General features: G+C 37.7%; 1 protein-coding gene across 1 annotated transcript in view; it reads left to right on the top strand.

Annotated features, from left to right (window-relative positions):
- Positions 1 to 25,930, top strand: part of LOC150092731 (uncharacterized) — a 303,164-nt gene that overhangs the window by 65,097 nt on the left and 212,137 nt on the right. Inside the window, exons 5-6 of the mRNA XM_090414579.1 lie at positions 5,103 to 5,123; positions 23,294 to 23,320. Of these exons, the coding sequence (XP_090270705.1) occupies positions 5,103 to 5,123; positions 23,294 to 23,320 (48 nt within the window). The remainder of the gene's footprint in view (positions 1 to 5,102; positions 5,124 to 23,293; positions 23,321 to 25,930) is intronic.

The following is a 25,930-nucleotide window of genomic DNA, read 5'->3' on the forward strand; positions in this document are numbered from 1 at the left end:
ACAATAGTCCATGTGTGGCCTAATCAAAGCCTTATACAACGGAACAAGAATCTCCCTACTTCTACACATCAATGTTCTCCGCATCATTCCCAGAAGCCTTTGTGTTGTCTTCACAATTTTGGCTATGTGTCCCCTAAATTTCAGATCCTTATGCACTATCCCCTCCCCCCAGAACTCTTATTTTCTCCACCTTGAACAATATATCCTCACCAAGCATAAATTCTGCATCCCATCTTTGTTTTCCAAATTTTAAAACCTTACATTTTGCAACATTGAACTTGCATCCCCATTTCCCTACCCACTCACTCAATTTATTCAAGTCTTCTTGTAAGGCCACAACATCTTCACTACGCTTTATGGTTCATCTCAACTTTGCATCATCTGCAAACAACTGAATATCTCTCCAAATCTTCACCAATATCATTAATATACAAGTTAAACAGTAATGGCCCTAAAACAGACCTCTGAGGTACTCCATTAGTGACTTTCCTTTTCCTGGATATCACTCTCCCATACACAACTTGTTGATTCCAATCAGATAGCCAGTCTCCAATCCAATGCACTAATATAATATCCAACCTCATCTGCTCTAGTTTGACTGTCAACTTATCATGAGGTACTCTGTCAAAAGCCTTTGCGAATCCAAGTATATTACTGTGTATCCTTTTCCTCTGTCCAAGGAAGCAGTCACTTTATTGTAATAAGTAAGTAGATTACTAAGACATGGAGAACTAGAACCCAACTCTGGATCCTAGTTCTCAAAAGCTTCTCCAACAACTTAACCACAATACCTGACACAGAGATAGGCCTATAGTTTGATGCTTGAGTTCAATCATCTCCTTTATGAAGTGGCACAATCTTGCCCTCCTTCCACACCTTAGGAACTTGATCGAATGCAAGACTCGTATTAAAAAAAATGTCAAGGCAGGTGTCAACTCCCTGGCACATTCCTTCAGAATATGTGGTGATATATTATCAAGTCCCACAGCCTTATTAACATCTAGTTTACTCAACTCCCCCATACACCTCTTGCTCACTTACAGTCAGTCTCTCTTCCCCATCATCAACTGCTCTCAATCTCTCCATGAAGTCGCATTAACAAGATTGAAAGACCTTTATGAACTGCTCGTTAATTATCTCCACCACACATTCTGCAACAGCTGTCTTTATACCATTTTCTCCAATCAATGTCATCCTTCCATAATCATTCTTTCTTTTGCTGGCTACATATTGAAAGAACTCCTTAGGATTCTTTTTGGCATCATTTGCTAACTGCTGTTCATACCTCTCTTTAGCTACCCTCACCAACCAAGTCACCCTCCTTGCCTGGTCTTTGTAGACCTCATGTAATTGGTTATTTCCACTTCTCTTATGCTGCCTCCACAATGCCCTTTTTCTCTGTATTGCATGCTTAATCTCTTTATTCATCCATCTTACACCTATCTTATTTAACCTTCTCACCCTTGGAATACATTTGGACATTGCATCTACTAGATAGTTTTTGAAAATCTCCCAAGCTGCATTGATCTCTTTTCCAGCTAACTCCTCATTCCATGCTACACCTGCAAGCTGTCTGCTGAGCTCTTCATAATCACCCCCCCTCCTTGTAGTTCCACATATACCCTTTTCTCACAGAGGTCCTCACACTGCTGGCAACCACCTAGGTAATCACCTCATGGTCACTCTCACCAATTGGTGGATGATTTGACACCTCATATATAATTACATTCTCTGATGAGTTGACCAAATCCAAGACCCTCAATCCTCGTGTGCCCTTTGGTACATACTGTCTGAGGTAGTTATCCCTCAAAAACTCCAGAAACTCATTTTCTTTACTTCCAGTTGCTATCTCATCATTCCAGTCTATATTGCCATAATTAAAATCGCTCATTATGATCACCCTTTTCTTATTTGTTTGGCTAATTTGATTATACATTTCATTATCACCACCATCCACATTACCTGGTCTATAACAACATCCAACCAAGTATTTGATTTCATTCACCTCCATCTCACACCATACTACCTCAAAACCACTGGGACTATTTCCCTCTTGCATCTCTACTTTGTATGGACATAACTCTTTCTCTATCATCAATAGCACTCTCCTCCCTTTTTACCCCTTCTATCCTCATGAAACACATCTTTATTCCTCTTCCAACCATGTCTCACTTATTCCGACAATCTTTGGGTGAACAGATGCAATTAGTGCAACCATTTCATCTGCCTTGTTTCTTATACTTTTAGCATTTGTATACAAACATAACCGCTCCTTTCTGGATCTACAGTTAGTTCCACTGATACCACTCACTCAATGTGATCTCTCCATGCTCGACTGGGGCCATTTCCCTTTCTACCCATTCATTCTAAAACCCTCCCCAATTCCAACTGTTTCCTCTCAATCCCAGGTCATCCCATTCCTTTCCTGCCTACACATGCTCTCACCTCCTCTTGGAGCATCCACCCTTCTCATGCTGTGTACCCCTGTCCACCCTGAGCCTCCCCATTTCCCTGCTCCTCTTGCACACCCATTCTCTCATTTTCTATATGCATACCACTCACTTCCCCATTCATAACCACCTCTTTAATCTCTCCTGTCTTACTCTCCTGCTCTTCTATATCACTTCCCGCTTGATCTGATTCATTCTCTCTACTCACTTCTCTACCTTCCAGCAGCAGCCTCTCCAAATGACTCACACCATAACCACTCAAATGCAGTCCATTGTTCCTATATTCATTTCGTCCTTCAAACTCATTCCACACGTTAACAAACTGTACTTCCATCTCCTCACACATTTCAGCCAGCATTTCATTCCTTGCTCTCTGGCTCATCACACCAAAGTCATACCTAGGCAACAACTCACTAACCTTCCTGTCGCACTATTCTCTTTTATCCTTCTAAGCAGCCTCCTGATATCCATTCTGACATGCTCTTTGTCCTCTGTCAAATCATTCGTTCCTATTTAAACCATCGACTCCTTTGCTCGCTCCCTCCTCATATCCAGTGCCTCAATCACTCTACTCATTTAATCACCTGGAAAACATACCTTATGCATCCAATCATCCAGCACACCTTTAATAATGGAGTCGCCATACAATGCCACTCGCTCATCTTTCATTAACTCTTTCATGCCTTCAAGATTTGTTTTAATAGTTTTTACCCAAATTTTCTTAATAACATTCCGCATCCATTTCATCTGTTGCATCATCCAATCCAATTCAACTTCCGAATCTAGTGTCATTTTCTAATTTTCTAACTCTCGACCCCCTCTTCTCACTTTCACTCTCATTCATCCTTCTGTGTTTCCGTACTTTCGGTCCAACTTGCATCCAACTTTTGCTATCATTCATTCTTTTGATTTTTTCCACTTTCGATTCCTGCGTCACACCATTTCCAGTTTCATTCGTTCTCTTAATTTCGTTCCCTTCCCCACTCTCGCCTCACTTTCGTCCTTTTTAACATCTGTTACAGTTTTCAGATCACTCGTTTTCTTTTTTACTGATTTTTTTTAACATTTTTTCGCCTCTCTTTCACACCACCCTTCTCTTTCGGACATGCACTAATTTTTCCTGCGACATTCGCGCTCCTAACACTTTCTGTTGTCAATTTCATGTTAGCATTCATCAATTCCTCATTCAGGTCACACTTCACACACACACACACACACACACACACACACACACACACACACACACACACACACACACACACACACTCTCTCTCTCTCTCTCTCTCTCTCTCTCTCTCTCTCTCTCTCTCTCTCTCTCTCTCTCTCTCTCTCCCCTTCCATTCACCCTAAACATCCATAAATCATTTATCTAATCAAAAGAATACATATAACACACCTCACACTTAACAAAACGACTGAAATCTAAGTTAAAGTCATGGAATGACAAAGCCGCTGCCATGTTTCCTTTGCCGGTTACTACTCTAAGGTCTAATAATTACGAATTCGTAATTAAGTTTAAGCAAAACAAAATGCCCCACATTAATAATAATGGTAGCGCACAACTTTTACACAGCTCTTACTCAAACAAATACTCATATATACTTAATTATTCCAAGAATAACTTATCTCAATCCGGAGCGCTTCTTGCGCATGTCCACCAAGCTTGACTCACAAGCACCCTCCTCTCATTTACTCTTCTAGAACTGGATATGAGCTATTCTCCTACCCAGTTCTAGCATAACTGGTTATGAGAATAGCTCTAAATGAATGCCAGAAGTAACTGAAATAAGGGGAACAAAATTGTTGCATTGATCAAGTACGTTTGTCCAAAATCTGATGAAATATTTTACCTCCAGGGAAACGAAGCCTTGTGAACCTTCTCATTCACCACACCTGTCATAATTGAATCTCAGTACAAATCCATTCTTGAATTATTTATTAACTCTTTCACATGGCTATATTTCATTTCATTCTTCTTCACACTTCTATGCATATTTATAATACTCCTCATTTAACTCATATGCTTTATCTATTGTCTCATTATCATCAACTCCACTTTCATGTCTTGAATCATTTTCTCATTGCCTTTAGGGAAGTCTCTGTAACTCCATTTAGTAAAGACAGTGTTCTTTCTTTGTAAGACCTTGGCTCAAATCCTGTCTAGGATATAAAGAACCTTTAATAAGGGATTTGCCACTAAAAATGGGTTAGCTGGTCTTATATTGGTGTGGCAGGATCTTTCTTCTATAAACTTGGAGTTTTCATCTTGCAAGCAGGCAAAGCACATGCAGTTTATAGAAAAAATATATTTCAACAGGCACAAAACTAATCACCTTATCCTGATAAATTAACATTTTAGAAGCAAAGAATACTTGGCTGGTCATGAGCCTTGTAGACCTGTAAAGACTAGAGAAGGAAAAAGGCTGTTAAGGAACATGTCTCTCATTCCTATACTTCTGACAAAATCTTCATTTGCATTCTGCTCACTATTTCTCTTTTGTTCATATCTTAGAAATATGATCCCATTTGTACTTTTGACTCTTTGCCTCAAGCTATTCTTTCAATTTCCATTATGTAATATTTTAATTCTATTTGCTTTTGTCATTTCAGAAAACCTGTTTATTCATATATTATGTGTATTTTTTTTTCCAGCTTAGGCAGCTGACAATAGGGGTAAGTTATACTTTAATTATTTTTATCTAAATAAATGAAGTGTGGGGGAGGAAAAAGCTTTATTTATTCTTGGCCTGTCCAGGGGTGTGTCAGTAGTGTCTAGCGCACCCCCTGGACAGGGTAGCAAACTAAAGTTTTGTGTGCAAAACTTTAGTTGGTGCCCCTATATCCCCCCCCCCAATAAAAAAAAAAGAACACTTTATAAAAACATTATTTTTAATATTTGATGCCAATAAATTCAAATTCAAAATGAGTATTTCATTTTGAATTTTATCTCATAAATAGGAGGCATATTTTTAAAGTCAGGATCATTAGCTACACGCCGCATGTGTTCCAATATAAAAGGATCAAACTTTTCTAACATCTCAGTAACATCTCAGTGCATTTTAAGAAATTGCCATTGTTGAAATCGCAAAGTTTATTACTTTTACCACGATTTTATTTGCCTAAAAACTGTACTACAAAAATTATTCTTTTTATAACTTCATACCAATGTTTCCTTTCATTGTCTAAAAGTGTTTGTTGCAAATGATCAATACAAGTTTTATTTTTTAAGGATGTAATTAATTCTGTCCATTTTTTGTAATTGTTCAAATGATTTAAATTTTTCTCGTGACGATTCAGGTACATTGCAAGATGTTGCTTATATTCTGCTGATAACAGCAGAATATAGAATAAAGTTTAAAACTGTAGCAGATTTTCTTATACTGTTTATGTTTAGAGCAAACGCAAGTGTGAACAAAGATCATCCTGTAAACCGTAAGCTCAGTCAAGTTCAAGTTTTTACTTGTTTATGCTAAACTATTTGTTAGAACTAGGATCAGAATAAAATAAGATCTTAAAGAATAATAACAAATAAGTGAATATAAATAATTTGTCTAAGACAAATATATAAAATATAATTAAAATTTAAATAAAAATATAATTTATTTTGATATAATTAATAAATATTTTTTTAAAGTATTTCCTCCTTGCCTGAAATCTTTGGTGCCTTTACTATCCTGGCACCTGAAATCTTTGGCATCTTTACTATCCTTTCTTGCTGGCATGCCCCTGGGCCTGTCTGATAGCTAAGGCCACAAAGTGACTGCCTCGTGCGAATTTTGAAAAGTGACAAAATTTTATTAAAAAAACATTAAAATTTCATTCATGATTGCTATTATTATCAAAAACCTTGCAGTAGAACATATTTATTAATCTTTATATAATAATCACTACACTATAAAGATTATATACACCTTATATCTTATATATATATATATATATATATATATATATATATATATATATATATATATATATATATATATATATATATATGTTTTATCTGATAGTGTCCTGTTAGTGTTGTTTTAAAGAGAAACAAATATAAGTGACAATTTAGTAACAGCTGTAAAATTTCATTGTGCAGGCTTTATTTCAATATTTTGTAAAATTGCATGTAAAATGATTGTTTCTGAATTCCCAGTGAATACATTTCCTAGAAATGTATAGCATTTTTAATTTCAATTAATTAAACAAAATCAGATGTAATTTTGTAAGTTTTCTTTTTTAATTTCAAGACCCATTAGTTGATTTTTGCACCTAGTGAAGAGGCTTGCACATAGCAAGAATGCAATCTCATGATTATATGGGGCTATATTTAGTAGAAGTTTTAACACCTTCATATTTCTGTAAAGGATAATGTGCATATTTTTTTTTTGATAGATTATCATGCGAGTGTCAGCTTTTGATAAAATGAGGTGTAAAGAATTCCATCAACTTTGCATCATAGAAGTACATCAAAAAAAGAGCAACTTACTGTCAACTTTTTCTACTGGGAAATCAAATGCACATCATTCTGATGTGTATTTGAATGTAGGTAGATTTTTGATCAGATGATCTAGGAGGTTAAGATAATAGTTGGCCAATCATTGGGAAGGGGGAAACAAATGGCTCTTCATTGATGTACATTTCAAATGTGCTTATGCTTTCTATTTTTCATTTAATGTATCCTGAATGCTTGTCCAAGTAAAACAAGTTTGTATATCTTGTAGAAAGTCAACAGAAAGGAAAGTTGTTTGAGAGATGGACAAAATATCCATTAATGATAGTAATAACAAATAAATTGTATTATACAAGAAATTATATTCCTGTTTTAATCCTTTACCTAAATGCAAGCAAAAGGTTTGTGTATGAAATATCTTCATGACTAGGATACATGTATATAGAGGCTGTTGACTTCGCATCAATTTTCTACATATTCCCTAACACAAGTATACCTTTTTGGATGTATATATTGCTATGCATTATGAGAAGGATCACTATCCAGCTGGCGTGGTTTCAATCTGCTTCTGTGTAATAATATAGAAATAATTTTTATTTAAAGTTGGGAAACACTTCTCATTCTTAATCTGAATCACAATGATGTTTTAATTATCATCACCACGCACAATGATATATACCACTTGAGGGTACATATCATCTCTCCCATTCTAAGAGACCATACTGCATTAGATTAAATCTACTACTAAAAGTTCTTGGCCTAACAATGAAAAAACAAATTTATAATTTCAAAATTATTTTTATTTTTCAACATAATCTCCCTTAAGACCTAATACATTTATTTCAGTTATGCTCCAGCACCATTATCCTGTTTGTGTAATGGTTCTCAGTAAGATCTGCAAAATACCCCTCTACAGCTGCAATCACTTCTTGATTCGAAGAAAAACGCTGACCAGTGATGAAGAGTTTTAGTTTTGGAAAGAGATAGAATTCAGAGGGAGCCAAATCTGGGGAATAGGGTGGATGTTCCAACAATTCATAGTGCAGATTCAAGTTTTTTAGAGCTGAGGCAGATTCAAGGAATAGTCTTTCATACTTGTACTTGCTGCAGTGTAATTAAGTGGCCTTCTTCCAGAGTATTCTGTGGTGGGTGTCCATAGCATGATCATCAAGTCCTGAATGGCTGTATTGGTGGAACCGGATGTAGTCCTTGCATTTGGATATCCTAATATTGGCTGCCCTGCCTGTTTCCTGTAGTAGGGCAGTTTGCAACTACAAGGGACCTCGTATACTCCAGGTTGGTCTAGGTGAAGTGGCTGGTCTTTTGTGGAGGAGCAGATTAGAGGTGCCAATTTCTTATATGGTTTGTAACTGGTTGTGAGGTCATATTTTTTTAGGATTTTTTGTAATTTTTCAGATGTACATGATATATGGAATGGTGATAGATTTAGAGTAATCTCTGCTTTAAAGGGAAATGGGGGAGGGGGGGTTGTGATTACCTGGTTTTAACATTTTTTTGGAGTTGTAGCCATTGGCTAAGAAGGTGTTAAGGATATAGCCAAATTCAATAGTTAGGGCATTGTTATCTGAACTGATTAATTTTGCCCTATTGTATAGAGTGTTTTATAAACCCATGTTGTTGTTGGGGGGGGGACTGCTGGTGAATATATCTACCTCTGTGTGTAGGTTTTCTGTAAATGGAAAAAACCAGAGATCGATCAGGTTGGCATGTAATCAGAGTGTCTAGGAAAGGGAGACTGCTGTTGTTTTCCTTTCCAAGGTAAACTGGATCTTGGGGGTGTTGATTGTTTAAGTATGTTGTGAAATTGTGGTGTGTATCCAGGCCATCTGGCCAAATGGAGAACACATCATCCATGTAGTGTAGCCAGACAATAGGTTTACGTGGGCCAGAGTTTGAGGTTTTTTCTTTAAAGGTCTCCATAAAGAAGATGGCCAGGGATGGAGAGAGTAGAGATCCCATGGCTGTGCCCTCTATCTGTTTATAGGGAACAACAAAAAAAAACTGAGTTTCTAGGATGAAAAATTCTACTACCTCTGTTTGAGATCAACTAATTCACTTTTAAATGAAAAAATAAAAATTCTTCTTTAGGATACAAAGGTTCTTTGCATTCTTGATGAGATTCAAATCCAGGGCTTTCCAACTAGAGGCCATTGTCGATATCAGCCTGAGCTATGGAGGCATTGTTTTTTTCAGGTTTTGTCATTGAGTTTCTTAATTAAGATTCTTTCTAGTTTTCAAACTCTTTCATGTATTCTTCAATAATATTTGAATTCACAGTTCACTCCTGAAAGCTGCTGCTTGACTTTGTTAGCAGCAATGGTAAGTTGTATACCACGAGTATACAACTTACCATTTGGAGTAAATTTGGAGTAAAGTGGATGACAAACAATATTAAACAGGAATTGCATGTGAAAAAGAGGCTATGGAAGAGATATAAGGAGACAGGTGAAGAGAGGATGCATGAAGAATATAAGACACAGGCCAGAAGAGTGACTAGTGTGGTAAGGAAAGCGAAACTGGAATATGAGAGGAGGTTGGCCCTAAGATCCAAAGAAAATCCTAGGGAAATTTTTAGCTATGTGGCCAGTAGGAGGAGAAATGACTGTGGAAGAATGATATTGTGGGATAAAAATGGGAATATAGTGACTGATGCAGAGGCCATAGTGGAATTGTTCAATGAACACTTTATTGGTGTATTTCATCCTGGAGGAGTAAATTTTAATGCTAGAGGGATAGAGCAGGTTCGAAGTTTAGAGCTACAGGAGGAGAACGTGTTCCAAATACTGAGTATTCTGGATGTCAGTAAATCTGTGGGTATGGATGGTATTTCACCACAAGTTTTGAGAGAATGTGCTAGGGAACTGACAACTCCTTTCACCTAGCTTTTCAATGAAAGTCTGGCTTCGGCAAAGGTGCCCAGGGAATTGAAGGAAGGTAAGATAGTGCCATTGCATAAGGGTGGTAATAGACTGGAAGTGTCTAATTATAGGCCAGTCTGTGTGTCATCAGTAGTTGTTAAGATCTTGGAGAAAGTAGTGAGGGACCGTATACAACATTGGGCAGATGAGGGTAATGCTATCTGTGAGAGTCAACATGGATTTGTGAAAGGGCGCTCTTGTTTTAGCAATATGCTAGCCTTTTATAATAAAGTTACAAGAACATTAGATGAGGGAAAGGCATATACTGCAATTTTCTTAGCCTTAGCAAAGGCATTTGACAGGGTGCCACATGATAAGCTGATATTTAAGTTGCAGCACATGGGTCTGGATGTCAGATTGGTCAACTGGATTCAGGATTGGCTGTCTGATGGGTATCAGAGAGTTGTGTATGGTGGAGCAGTTTCAAAGAGGCAGAGGGTTACAAGTGGGGTCCCACAGGGCTCAGTACTAGGACCTGTATTGTTTAACCTTAAATCAATGACATTGCCAGTGGATTGCAAGGGGATATTCAGTTGTTTGTGGATGATGCAAAGCTAGGAAGGATTATTAGTAATAGTGGAGATGTGGTAGCCCTGCAAGAGGATTTGAATAAGCTGGATAGATGGGAAAATGAATGGGGGTGTCAGTTTAATGCAGCAAAATGTGAGGTCTTGAGATTTGGGAAACATCGATGGGATGCAACATACTCTATGGGAGGAGTTATGCTGGAGGAAATAGAGGAGACAAGAGATCTGGGGTTGATGGTTGATAGAAACCTGAAGTTTAGGGGACATATTGCAAAGGTAACACAGAGGATTGCTGCAATTATGAGAAGGACACTGACCTGCGGAGATAAGAGAGTTATCATTCCGTTGTATAAGTCTCTGATCAGACCACACTTGGACTATTGTTCTCAGATTTGGTCTCCAGAATTTGAAGTGGATAAATTAACTGTGGAAAGGATATAAAGACGGATGACAAAGATGGTTTCAGGACTGTACAAGGATAGTTACGAGGATCGGCTGAGGGAATGTGGACTGCAGAGTTTGGTGGAATAGAAGAAGGAGAGGTGATATGATTGAGACTTTTAAACTGTTGAGAGGTGGTTACAGGGTTGACACTGGGGAGTTCTTTCGCTTGGTTGAACAGCGGGAAGGAGTGATGACAAGAGGCCTTCCCTGGAAGTTATGAAAGGAAAGTGTGAGCAAGAGGGTGAGGAGTGGTTTCTTTGCATGGAGGGTGGTTGAACCGTGGAATGCATTGCCTGATGGAGTGGTGAGAACGAGAACGGTCAGTGAGTTTAAGGAGTGGTATGATAGATTTTGTGTTTCTTAGGGGGGGTTCTCCCCTCAATGAGTCTTGACAGACTTTATGTTCTTAGGAAGGACCTCCCACAATGAGTCTTTCGACTCCATGGAGGCCTGAATAATAATAATAATAAAATAATAATAATCCTGTTCAAAACTAAATGGTAATTGCTTACTTTTTTCAAATTTTTTGTATACTCTTGTATACAAAAAATACAAAAAGAGATAATGATATCTGCACTATTGTGAAGATACCATTATCAATAATAGTATAAGAACTTTTCATTTTCTTCTTTATGTTCTCTTCTTGGTAATTTATACAGTTTTTTTTTTCTTTTGGAAAATGGTATTAGTAATGATTGGATCATGTCATTAACGGAAATTTAGAAGTATTTATTGTTGTTATCTTTCTATGTGTCTTCTGCTGGATGCCTTTGCAAAATCCAGTAGTAGTAGTATCATGGTGTAGTCATGATACTACTGGATTTTTAAAGAGGAGGAAGCTCTGCTGCTTCCACCTCCCTCTGTAGAGTATCATATTCCTACTCATCCATTCCAGGATTTTACCATTAATGAACTTTTACAATACTTTAAACACCACTGCCACTCGTGAGATACTTACTGGTCTGTAATATGTACTCCTATTTTAGTGCCATATTTATGTTATGGAACTGTACTACCCTCTTTTCACTCCCTTCAACCCTGCCAAAACTGAAACTTAGATTAAACAACTTCATCAATGGTACTACCAGTTCTCTTTCACACATTGGTCCTTGTACTACAAGAATGCCATCCAGTCCCACTGCTATATTCACATTAATATTTGCTGAGCACCTCCAGTTCACTTACCTCAATTCTCGTAGTCTCTGTGTCACATTAACAACTAGAAAATCTCCACCTGGATGATACATCCTTTCAAAATGATCACTTAGTAACGTAACTATTTCTTCTGCTTGAGGTGACCAATGTCAAAAACTCCTCTCTTATTGATACAGTTATCTCTGAAAAGATTAAAGACATGGAAAACAGGATGTTCATTCCAGAAAATGTAAATATGATGATTCATTACTGTTAGAAAAGAAATCAAACAAGAGAGCTATAAAACAAATCTTTTCATTTTTTTTTAATCACACCTTTGAAGAGCTATGAACAATTAAGTTATCAGCTATGTTCCTCTGTGATGAGATAAAGGAGTGTCTAGAAAAAAACTGATCATAATGTTGCAATTATATGGTAGAAATTGGTTATCATACAGAGCAATGTGTGTGTGTGCTACCTTATGTTATTACCTTAGTATCCCATAATGCAAAATGCACATCCTTTCGGGCATGTATAATACTATGCATTATGGGTAGGGCCACTATCCAGACTGGTTTTAAGTAAAGGGTCTTCTCCAAAAACTAGATGATTTCTCAGATCACTCAAACCTCAGTGAGTGACCTGAAGGATCATTTTAACTTATTAACTCTCGATCACTCAAAGTACTCAGCAGTGGTTCTACTCAATGAATGACAACACACTCCCTACCACTGAGCACAACTGCTCATCTCCCTGGGAAAAGCATCCACCAAAAGGCTCTGATAAAAGCCATATCTAACAGAATACAGTGACCACTTCAGCAGAACTCATATCCATGGAAAACCATACTACTCCCAGAAGAGATACCAAGGTTGAAGTAATGCTGAATTCATATCTCCCATATAGAAGTAGAGAAAAGGTGTACTGTCCAAACACAGATGCAAGAACTCTGGCTGGTATACTGCCAAGAAGAGTCAATTCATGTTAAAGGGGAGGAAGGAATAAGGCAATGTACGGATTCATCACATGCAAAATCACGTACTTTATACATAAAACTTTTCAACTGTTGTACAAGCAAAAATAGTTACCACTTTAAAAACTAGAATTTTCATTAAAAAAAAGCTAATTTTCTGACATAATAATAAACACTCATCATTGATTACTGTATTATTGGAATGCATTGACCTTCTTCTGCCATGCGCAGAAGTGTTGAGGGTTCTTGCATCTGTGGTTGGACAGTAACAACTTATTATTAAAATACATGACTCGAGCTAGTCATTGAAAGTTTTCCATCTTGGTTATACATTAAATTAAACAGGCTAAGGAATTATATTCTTGTTTAATCCTTTATCCAGATGTAAGCAAAAAAAAGTTTGTTCATGATGCATTGTCATGGCTCTTTAATTTAATGTATAACCAAGTGATAAAACTTTCAACATCTAGCTCGAATCCAGAGTATTTTAATAATAAGGTTACACCTGTTCTCTACTTGTATATGGGACATATGACTTCTGCATTACTTCAACTTTAATATCTCTTCTGAGTCTGGCTCCCACTGATGGTAGCTTGCTTTCTGGGGAGTAGAGAGGTTCTGCTCAGTATCTGGTTTTTACCTGTCATCGAGTGGAGCCACCACTGAATTTCCTATCCTGGAGCAATTCAGGTCAAAAGTGATGAGTTTAGTAGATCCGTTAGGATCACTCATTGAGATATAGAGTGATCTTGTGGATTACTCAGAATTTTTGGAGAGGTATCCCCGCTTTTTAACATACATGCCTTATTAAAGGTCAAAACCGGTCTGGGTAGTGGCTTTTTTTTTTCCCATAACACATATCATTATACACACCTGAAAGAATATGTGCCTTAAATTATGAGATACTAAGGCAATTAACGTGAAGTCATTAGCCTCTGTACACAAGTAGCCTAGTTGTGAAGATACCTCACATACAAACTTTGCTTACAATTGGTTAAATGATCAAACAAGAATATAATTTCTTAGCATCTTTAATTTAATAGATCTGGGTAGTACACCACTGGGCTCCCTCCTTCTCTTTCACTATCTCTGTATATCACCTTCTGATAACTGACAGTCAGCCACTCTCCCATCCATCTCAAGTTTATTTTGCATACCCATACCCTGCTGGTAAAATCCATAGCTATTGAAGTATAACCATTCTTTTTATCTAAAACTCTGCTGTCATTGTTGTTGAATGTGAGCAGAAGACTTGCCTTTAGCAAAACTGTGCTCTCTTCTATAGAGAATCCTAGCCTACACACCTTTGGATGTAATTCTTAACCAGCCTCTCTTAGTACCTTGATAACCACACCAGAGATACTGATTATTCTATAATTCACTTTATCAGTCTTACCTCTCCTTCCAGTTATTAGGAATCATGCATGTGCTAAGACTTAAATTTAACAACCAGATCAGGAGTATTGTTAACTTTCTTGAATGTTTTTTCAGCCTGTGCTAATATTCAGTCTTACTGCTGTATTTAACCTCTTATAATAATAATAACATTAATAGGCTAACTCATAATATCTCTATTCTTCCAGTTTCTCTTGGCACCCAGAGAGAGAGAGAGAGAGAGAGAGATAAGGAGTCTTCCTAGAATGTATCCTTGACCAGAGCAACACTTAACAACTCATCTGTTTCATTCCTACCATCCACATTCACTAAAGTTATGCTTCCATAATACATGTTATACATGATAATTCTCTTTGGCCTTTTTGGGAAATCTCTTTTCATAAACTAATTTTATTGTCTTCTTCTTCATGGCTGCCACTCTTCTAGCCTGCTCTTTATATTGCTCCTGAACCTCATCATCATTTTTCTCATGTTATCAGATCCACAGCAGTCTTTTTTTATGCATGCAGCTCTTGCTTTAAAAATTATTCATCCATTTTCGGTCCCATCTAATTTATTTTCTTAATTCTGGGGATTCAGGCAGATATTTCTTCCTTCAGACACTAATTCCCATGGTATAATGTCTCCTCTACCATGCAGGTTTTTTCATACCCAAGGCATCAAACTGTCTTCTCATTTTTTATAATCACTTACCTTTAGTTCCATGTATACCTCTTCTTGGTTTATTATAATCACTTGTCTTAGAGTTCTGTATGTCTCTTCTTAATCAAAGCTCTCATGTATATTATCACCTTCTGTGTCAGAAATCTCATGGTCAGTCTAGTCAATTGGAGGCATAACAGTCGCCTTATTTATAGACTTTAGACACTATTACTAAGTTCAATGCTTTTGTATCATGACTCCTTTCCATCATCACATTCTGATTAAGGTAGTTATCCTTGAGTAATTCTATAAATTCTCTTTCCTTTGTCTTTATTATTATTATTACCATGGGCTACTCCAGGAGTCCTTAGACTCATCGAGGGAGGCCCTAAACATCATGTTCACGCAGCTGTTGAACATTCTCACAGTATCTATCATACATTGCCTTGAACTCGCTCACTGTCATAGCACCCACAACAGACTCTGGCAGCTTATTCCACTCATTTACCACTCTAAAAGTAAAGAACCCAGCTCTAACACCCCTGCTAACCACGCTCTTGCCCAGCTTCCATGGGTGTCCCCTAGTTCTCCCACCACCAGTCCTGATCTCAAAAATATCATCTGAATTAATCCTATAGAATCCTTTTAGCAATTTGAATGTCTCAATCATGTCTCCCCTTTTCCGCCTATCAACTAGTTTCTGCAACCCACAAATCTTCAACCTGTTCTCATATGGTTCATTCCATAGACCTGCTATCATCTTAGTCACTCGCCTCTGGATCCTCTCAACCTCCTCCCCATCAAGAAGGAACCGAGGTGACCAAATCTGGGCACAGTAGTCGAGATGAGGTCTTATCAGGGCTCGGTACAGAGGTACAATAACTTGTTTTTCTCTGCTCGTCAAGGTATTTTTCAACAACCAAGTGAGTTGATGAGCTGATTTAGCTACTTTCGCAATGTGCCCCCTAAACTTTATCTCCCTATCCACCAGCACTCCCAAGTCCCTGGCCTCATCAATCTCTTGGAGTACAGTTCCACCAATGTGGTATACTGCTGCTAATCTTTTCACTCCGAAATGCATAACCTTACATTTTGTCACATTAAATTGACATCCATTCTCCTTAGTCCAGAACTCCAATCTATCTAAGTCATCTTGCAAGACTTTGACATCTTCTGCATTCACTATCGCCCTACCCAACTTTGCATCATCAGCGAACAAATGAACTGTCCCACTTAGACCCTTCCCTATATCGTTAATGAACAGATTAAACAGCAGTGGTCCAAGAACAGAACCCTGTGGCACACCACTAGTCACAGGCCGTTTTTTGGGCTTTACTCCTGAATAAACTACTCTTTGATATCTCTCCATCAACCACCCAGCTATCCATCTCACCAACCCTATATCCATTCCCATATGTTGTAGTTTACGGATTAGAATTCCATGTGGTATCCTGTCAAACGCCTTTGCCAGGTCCAGCAGTATCACTGTAAACCCATTTCCCTTATCCAGTTCAGCTGTCACCTTGTTATAAAACTTGAGCAAGTTACTGAGGCATGATCTACCCTTCACAAAGCCATGCTGTCCTCTGTACAGTATCTCATTTTCATCAATCCATTCCTGTATTTTTCCCTTGACTACTTTCTCCAAGACCTTGACAACGACTCCTGATATGCTGATCGGTCGGTAATTTGCAACCATAGTCTTGGATCCTCCTTTATGCAGTGAAACTATTTTCCCCTCTTTCCACGCCTTCGGGACTAAGCCAGACCTGAGACTCAGATTAAACAACATAGTCAAGGGCACTGATAATTCATTAGCCGCTTCATGCAAGACCCGTGCCGGTATACCATCCAATCCCACAGATGTATTCACATTAAGGTTCTGTAATAGACTATTCACCTCCACTTCATTCATCACAATTCCCATATAAACTAATGGTTCCTTCATTTTTTCAACGTCACCACCTGGATGATATACTTTTGCAAAGTGCGCGCTCAGTAACTCCACTATATTGACTGGTTCAGTGAACTCTTTACCATCGTCATTCCTTAAAATTATTTTGCCATGTACAGTTTTTTTCTTGCTTGCAGCATATTGAAAGAACTGTTTGGGATTCTCTTTTGCTTGCATAGCTAGTTTCCTTTCATAATCGGCTTTTGCTGTTTTTACCACACTCGTTACCCTTCTGGCCTGTACTTTATACCGTTCGTGTGCGTGCAGGTCACCCCTTTCTTTAAATTCCCTCCATAGTTGTTTCTTTTTTTGCAGCTCAAGCTTAATGGTGTTATTCATCCATTTAACCCCTCCTTGTTTCACTATTTGGACCTTAGGTATACAATCAGCCATAACCTCCTGTAAATGCTCTTTGATCACTTCCCATGCTCTATCGACGTCCAGCCCTTGCAGTTGTACATGCCATGACACAGATCCAAGCAATCTCCTAAGCTTGTCATACTTGCCAGCACGGTAATTCCACATATACCCTGTCTTAATCACAAATTTCACACCTTTAGCCACCTCCCAGGTCAAGACCTTATGATCACTCTCACCAATAGGTGGCAACATGGTCATATTCATTACAGTCAAATTCTCAGATACTATTACCAGGTCAAGCACTCTCACACCCCTAGTATTTTCAATTACATGCTGTTTCAGATAGTTATCCCTTAATAATTGAATAAAATCCATTTCCTTCCTCACATGTGTCCTCTCCTCCTTCCAATCAATGTTACCATAGTTGAAATCCCCCATAATAATTACCCTCCTTCCACTCATTTCATCAATTTGTTTATGCATACCATCTCCACCATCTATTCCATCACCTGGTCTATAGCAGCACCCAACTGTATATTTTATTCTGCCAGTATCAATCTCATACCAAATAGCCTCAAATGAGCTCCTTTCACTATCCTGCAATACTTCAATTCTCCTTGGCTGCAGTTCATCAGCTATCATCAATAACACACCTCCCCCAATTTTATTCTCTCTGTCCCTCCTAAACATACTATAACCTACACATTCTATCCCACTAACTATATCATCTTCCGTCAGCCATGTTTCACTAATGCCAATAACCTGTGGCCAGGAAGAGCCAATCAAGGCCAAAAATTCTTCCTTCTTGTTCCTAATACTCCTGGCATTAGTATACATGAATTGCAGTGTTCCCTTTGTCCCACCCCTATCTTGATGCGTTATTCTAAATATCCCATTCCCATTTTTTGTCCTTATTGCTGGCTCAGGTACATTATATACATTTTTACTCAACTGTCTCAGTGATGTCTGGATATCCACTTCCTCCCCCTCCTTGGTAGTTCTAGTTTCCCTGGTTCTGCACATCCATTTTCACTTCATTCAGCACCACTTTTTCCAGTCTCCGCACACCAAGTCCATTCAAATGCAGGCCATCCATCTTGTATAAGTCCTTTCGCCCATCAAACTCATTCCACACGTCCACAAATTCCACACCACACCGTCCGCATAACCTGCGCATAATATCATTTGCGATTATGGCCCTCCTTCTAAACTCCTCTCTGTCATACCGCAGTAACAGACTCACCATTCTAACTCTGTCACTCTTTTCTTTCGCTACCTTTAACAATACTTTCAAGTCCTTTGTCTTATATACTTTCTTTTTCCTCTATTTTATATCTCCATATTTGAAATACGCATCATCTATAGTTATACTACTACTACCGTAGTTAAACTACTATTTTAACTACAGTAGTAATACTACTGTAGTTAAAATCTCCCATAACAATCATTCTTCTTGCACTTGCCAAACTTAACTGTCTAAACATCTCCTGGTCCCCATCCTCTGTGCTCCTGGGTCTGTAGCAACATCACACGAAATATCCTGTCTTGCTTACCTCTACCTCACACCATATGCTCTCAAAATCATTTGTCTCACTTCCTTCCAAAGCCTCCACTCTTAGAGGACATAGGTCATCACTTATCATAAGCAGTACCCCACCACCACGCTTTCCCCTCCTATCCTGACGAAAAATGCTGTACCCAGCGACTTCTATTCCTGTTATTATATCCCCTTCTGTCAACCACGTCTCAGTGATCCCAATAACTTTTGGCCAGGCTGATGCTATCTGTGCCACCAATTCCTCTCCCTTATCCCGGATACTCCTGGCATTAATATAAAGCATATATAAATGCCGTTGTTTCTATACCCAGCATTATCCCCTCTAGACTCCACTGGGCTCAGTGTTACCTGATGTCGTTCCCCCCTCTCCCAAGTACCCATTCCCACAAGAGGCCACCCCTGCTACCCATCCACACTGGGACACACTGACTCGTTCAGAACAGCAATCTCTCCAGATGCCTATATCCTTTCTCATTCAAATGCAAGTGGTGTCTCACATACAATTCCTCTCTGTCCTGAAATGCCTTCCAAACATCCACATATTACAATGCTCTCTTCTGACACATTCTAGTTATTATGTTATTCAATATTACTGCTCTTTTGCTCAGCTCATCACAATCATACCCAGGCAACACGCACACTATCATTCCTCTCTGCATCTTCTTTCGTACAACCTCAAGCAAGAATCTCCTATCTCTCGCTGCCCAATTTACATTACCTCTGAAGTCATTTGTTCCTAACCATCACAATCATTTCATTTGCCCTTTCACCCCTATTAATTCCCATAGCCACACTATCTATCATTCCTCCAGGCAAACACTCCTCATGCATCCTATCTTGAACACCACGGATCATTGAGTCCCCATACATTACACCTCTTACCACCCTGTTCCTCGATTGCTCACATGCTTCCTCTAACACTTTCTCTCTGTGTTCCCCTACTTACCTGCCTTCCTGAGATCACCCTATCCCTGGTTCCTGTGCTCCCTTGCATTCCTCTCATTCCCTCTCTCCTACTGTTTCCATTCTCTCCTCCTCTATCATAACTCCCATATCTCTCTCTCATCCCCTCTCTTCTACCGTTCCTATTCTCTCCTTTTCTACCATTCTCTCTCTTCTACCGTTACTATTCTCTCCTCTTCTATCATTTCCATAACTCTGTCTCAACCCTACTCTGATTCGCCTTGCATTCGTCTCTTCCATTTGCCTAATCTAATTTTTCACACTTCTCATCTCGTTCCCTAGACATTCCATCTGCTCTTTCGCTCATCTGTCTCTCTCTGGGAGTCAGCCACTCTTATTTGCCATTCATTCATCCTCTCAATTGAGCCCATCTCCGAAAACTTCACAATCATTCAACCTTTCCACACTCCCCACTCTCATTATTTTATTCATATTTCTCTCGCTATTCTCGCTGCCTATCATACCACTCATCTCTCTACGTGGAGAATCTCCCATCTCTGACTCAACGAGGTCAGTTATAGTCATCTCTAACTCACCAAGTTCCTCCCATTGCTTGCATTTTGCACGTATATGTATTCCCCCTTCTCTCACCTTCCACATATACAACCACCAGAATGCATACATTCCACAAGTCCCGCATGCTACAAAATCCCATATGATATCATGCAAAATGGAGTACTTAAATGGAGGACTTGGTGATACGCCATTTGCAATTTCAAAATTGCAAATGTCGTATCACCAAACTACTACTGCTGCAATTATTCAAAATAGTATCGCTAATTAGTGTCAAAAATAGTGTCACAACTAAATGCTAAATAAGTATAAGGAAGTATAACTATATAAGTAAAATTACAAACAAAACATTTACGTATACTAAATATAAATAAGATAAAACAAAATAATGAAAACTTATGTTATCTTCATCTTGTCTTACACTGTTATGCATCTGATTCCGACCCCGTCTTCTTGGTAACCAAAATACACAATATAGCACACAACAACTAACTTCAAGAACAACCACTGAAGGACACCCGTATTCCAGAATACAACGTAACACTATAAAAACATAGTGTTGTGTCAACTCTTTTATGTTTTGGGCCCTCTTTTATCTCTTATAAGTATATATCACTCTATTCTATCTTTCTCTCTATAATTCCTATTTATTCCTTCTTCTTATTCCTTATTTAATACCGTTTACTTTAAACTTCTATCTCACTTAACTTAACTCAGGCCGAATCCCTGACAAGAATGAAGCTGTTGGTTTGTGAGACAAAGAAAATGCAAATGGCGGATGCCTATTTCTTTGTCTCAGCACTGGTTCTAACTCCTTATTCAAATTCAGAGAAATTTATTTATTTTCGCTGCGCCACCCTGAATCTTAGATTATACTAAACTTGTATGACCAAGGAGTTAGAATACAGTCAGCATTCACTCTTATCAACCATATTTTTCCAACTAGCAGTCATGACCCAATATTATCTATTCTCCCGCCTTATGAGGTTCACTAAATTTTATGAGCAAGTGCAATAGGTTCTAAGTTCAGGCAGTACAACATTTATATTTAAACAAAACATTTAATTTCAAGCAAATTACATATAATACACGTTATAACACTGAGTCAATCAAAGCTAGGTAGAGAATTAGCACTCATGTTTACAATTACTTTAACCTTTCTATAAATCTCAATCAGAGAAACATATTTAATAACATTTAATACACTTAGTCTCTTTGTGCTACTCTAGTTAATCAATTTCATTCTCAATATGAATTAAGTTTTATTCTCAATTTTCTCTGACAATCCTATTCAATATATATATATAACAAACTCAATTAAGAACTTTAGTAAATCTCTCTCTCAAGGTTAATTCATGAAACAACTTTCTGTATCTCTTTCAATTTTAGCAGTAATTTCTAGATTCTATCTGCCACATAAACTTTACATACAATATTCTGTTTCATTCTCAATCTATCAATTTACTGTCCTAAGAGTCTCTCATAGCACATTACAATAAGATCTTTCTAATCATTTCCACTAGATAGAGGATATAAAATTTTGCACCTTACCAATTGCTGGTATGTTACTTTGGCTGCTTCCTTATCTTGTCGGATATCTGCCTTCTACGACTACTTTACTTCATGCATTCTCAGGATGTTCACTATGGATTCCCTCTGTACTTCATAGTTGGATATTTCTGTAGTCTTCCACAAATATAGTCTGCTGGGCTAGTTTCCGACTGGCAGGCTTCCTGGTTATTCTTACGATATCTCCTTGAACAAATGAAAACCACGTGGAGGCTCCACACCAGCTGGACCTACGAGGGCACAGGAACACAGCAGCAGGAAAACGTCTAAAAAGCCTTGTCTCCAGCGTTACATGCACTTTTAAACGCTGCGCCACTCCTTTCTCTTTCATCATCGACATCTACGTCATCTTTCTTCATGGCACTTAGCGCCGCATGCGTAATCCTCTCATAACTTATGGAGTGTAGCGGTGGAAGGGGGTAGAAGGCACCATGCTTACTAACGGATATGCCTGTACACAGTATTACGTGTTTCTGAAGTCGGCCATTTCGCATTTTTGAATATTATTTCTCTTCCAGCAATTGTCAGGTACTTACATAGTATTTGAGACTAAGCAGCGCCATACATAATAAAATTTCACAATACAATATAATATAAAGGACATAAAACTAAATTAAGATTGCTATACAAGTGCTTATTCATTTCTGAAAAATCATTATTTGTTCCAATAGAGTGAGAACTATGTTAAGTCTGAGTGAAACGTAATTTTCTTTAATATTTTGTTTCATTCCGACTTAACAATAGAAAAACAGACTATTCACCAATTAAAAAAAGCACTTTTTTCAGCACAGCTGAAATTCCCTGTCACGTTCTCCCAATTTAAGTTTATTAATTTAAAGTTACATTGTTCACTTTTTTATATATGAATATTAATAGTGTTTAATACCCACATGTTACCTTTACTATTCATTAATTGGTTTCTTCAACAAAACAAATGATAAATAGCAAATAAATTTGAGAATACTTATTTAGTACGATAACAAGCCAAAAGGTCTACCTACTCACTGATGAGACCTCAAAAAGGGTTGAAACCGGTCTAGCTAGTGACCTCTTCTCATAATGGAAAACAGTAATATATCTCCTAGGAGCTGCATTTTACATTATGAGAGAATATTAAGGATAGTGACGGAGCTTGCTCCACCTTTGCTCCGAGTTGCCCTGGTGTTGTACTACCCAAGTGATTACTTACACTTGGGCTCGCCAATAGTTTTTTTTTTTTTTTTCGGCATGAAACTCTAGGATTTCGATCCGAGTTTCTTACCCGGCTGTAGAATAATACGGGATTTACCATCTCCCTTAAACTTAATACTTATTTAAATTGACTTCATATTGCTTTGGATTTGAATTAGTGAACAGTGCTTTATCATATTACATTACATTATTTATTATTACAAGTAAATTAGTGTTCTAATTTAAATATATATATTTCCACAGATTTACACTAGTGAAGATGATCCAGATGTAAGTATATTTGAATTTCCTTTGCAAAATGCAATTTAGTCTTAAGTCATTTCACTAAAATGAGGACAGCTTTTCTTTTATGTGTGTGTCATTTTATTATTATTATTATTATTATCATCGTCATACTCATCACGGAGGTCCCTCTGTCATATACTCACAGCTTATCATGCTGTGCCTTAAATACATTCAAACTCTTTGTAGACACCTGTCTCAGGCAATGCATTCCAATTATTCACCACTCTCCATGCAAAAAAAATTTCTTACTCTTTGCTCACATCCTCCTTATACAGCTTCCAGGGATGACCACTTGTTCTCCATCCGTTTTATAAAAAACTCTTCAACATTAATCTTATAACAACTGCTTACCAACTTGTACATCTCTCTCACGTATCACTCTTATCTTGTATCCCGTATCGTAGATTGCATCTTCTCAACCTTAATTCGTACTCAGCAGTTAAGAGACCAGAAAACACCTTAGTCAATTTGTCTCTGGACATTTTCCAATATCTTTTCATCCTTTTTAAAACAAATAATCGATGCACAGTAGTCCTTATTTGCCTAATCAAGATCTTATACAATGGAAAACCAGAATCTTTTTACTTTTATAAGTCAGTGTCCTCTGCATCATTGCCAAAATTTGTTGAACTTTCATCACAATTTTGGCTTTGTGTCCTCTAAATTTTAGATTCCTCTCCACCATCACAATCAGATCTCTTATTTCCTCATTTTCCAATATATCCCCACCAAGTGTATACTCTACATCCCACCTTTGTTTTTCAAATTTTAAAACCTTACACTATACAGCATTGAACTCATAACACCATTCCTGCACATATACACTAAGTTTATTCAACTCTTCTTGCAAAGCCACAACATCTGCTTACTCCTCTATGGCAAAGAACTGAATATCCCCATTCCATTCTTTCCAGTATCATTAACATAACAGGCTAATCATAATGGGGAAGATTTGTTTAACCTGTATGTTAAACAGCAATCACTTTACAAAAATAGACCATCTTAAACAGACACACCACTAGTGACTTTCCTCTTCCGGGATATTGCTCTCCCATACACAACATATTAATACCTATCAGATGGATATCTCCAGTCCAATGCACTAATCTAATATTTAACCCCATCTTCTATAATTTAACTGAACTTATCAAGCAGTTTACTAAAAGTCTAACACTGTACATCCAATGTATCTGTCACCTTACTGTAATAAGTAATTAGATTATTATTATGATTATTACCCAAGACCTCATGGGTAATAATTTATCATACACACAGATCATCATACCATGCTTTAAATGCACTCAAATTCTCTGCGTACACCACACTCTCAGGCAAGGCATTCCAATCATTCACAACTCTGCATGAAAAAAACCTGCTTTTCACTCCCCTACTCACACCCTCTTTTTACAGTTTCCAGGGATGACTTCTGGTTCTCCTCTGATCTCCTTCTGTTTTCTGTAGAACATCTCTAACATTGATCCTATAACAACCCCTTACTAATTGTAGGTCTCTATCATATTTCCCCTCTTCCTCCTGTCCACCAGACTGGAAATTGCATCTCCTCAATCTGTCCTCATATTCGAAATTCCAGAGGTTAGACACTACCTTAGTCAGTTACCTCTGGACCCTTTCCAACATTTCTTCATCCTTCTGAAAACCAGGTGACCAAATCTGGGCACAATAGTCTATGTGGGGCCTGATCAAAGCCTTATACAATGGAACAAGAATCTCCCTACTTCTCTAAGTCAGTGTTCTCCATATCATTTCCAGAAGTCTTTGTGTTGTGTTCACAATTTTGGCAATGTGTCCCCTAAATTTCAGATCCTTATGCACTATCACCCCCCCCCCCCAGAACTCTTATTTCCTCCACCTCCAACAATATATTGTTGTGTCCCTCTTTTACCGTCCTATAATTGTTAATTATTCTTACACGCTTATCTTTTTCTTGCTTGTAACAAATTTCTTACTATACGTGATATCACCCAAATACAAGGTATCTAAGCTTGTGCTCCCCCTTAGTGTCCTAAAATATTTATATTTTTTAGCTGCGCCATTTAGAACATTTAGTTTATGAAAAGAATCAAAACAAGAAGTAAATATGTTTAGGTGTGAAACAATCATGCAGTCGTGACCTTGAACTCGCAACTTAATTTTTCTTTCCCCCCCCGTGCGTGCAGCTAGATTCATACATTATTACACGCGGTGCATTGAATGGCAATTTCAGACAACTGAGTTTTTAATGAGCAAAAGTTTATTATACACATAAACACAATACAATACATTAAAATTTGTTAAAACTTAATTCAATACTAAGCTGAAGCAATACTAACAAAACACAAATGATGGGTTATAAAATTCTATGTGGGAAGGGCGATTATGCCGCCACAAAAGATTCCACACATACAATAAAGGATATCCTCTCAAATGTTAACAATTGACTAAAACTTCTCATCTGTCTGAGCACAATATTATGATACAATACCTTAATTAAACACAATTAGTTTACGCACGTTAACTAACGAGAGTAATAAACAGTCCTATCACTACAATAGTAACCACATTCAATTCTTCAAACAGCTCTCAGACAAAATATAG

The sequence above is a fragment of the Typopeltis vanoorti genome, chromosome 25 (genome assembly GCF_054136105.1).
Source record: "Typopeltis vanoorti isolate ZY-2024b chromosome 25, IOZ_Tvanoo_1.0, whole genome shotgun sequence".
Lineage (NCBI taxonomy): Eukaryota > Metazoa > Arthropoda > Arachnida > Uropygi > Thelyphonidae > Typopeltis > Typopeltis vanoorti.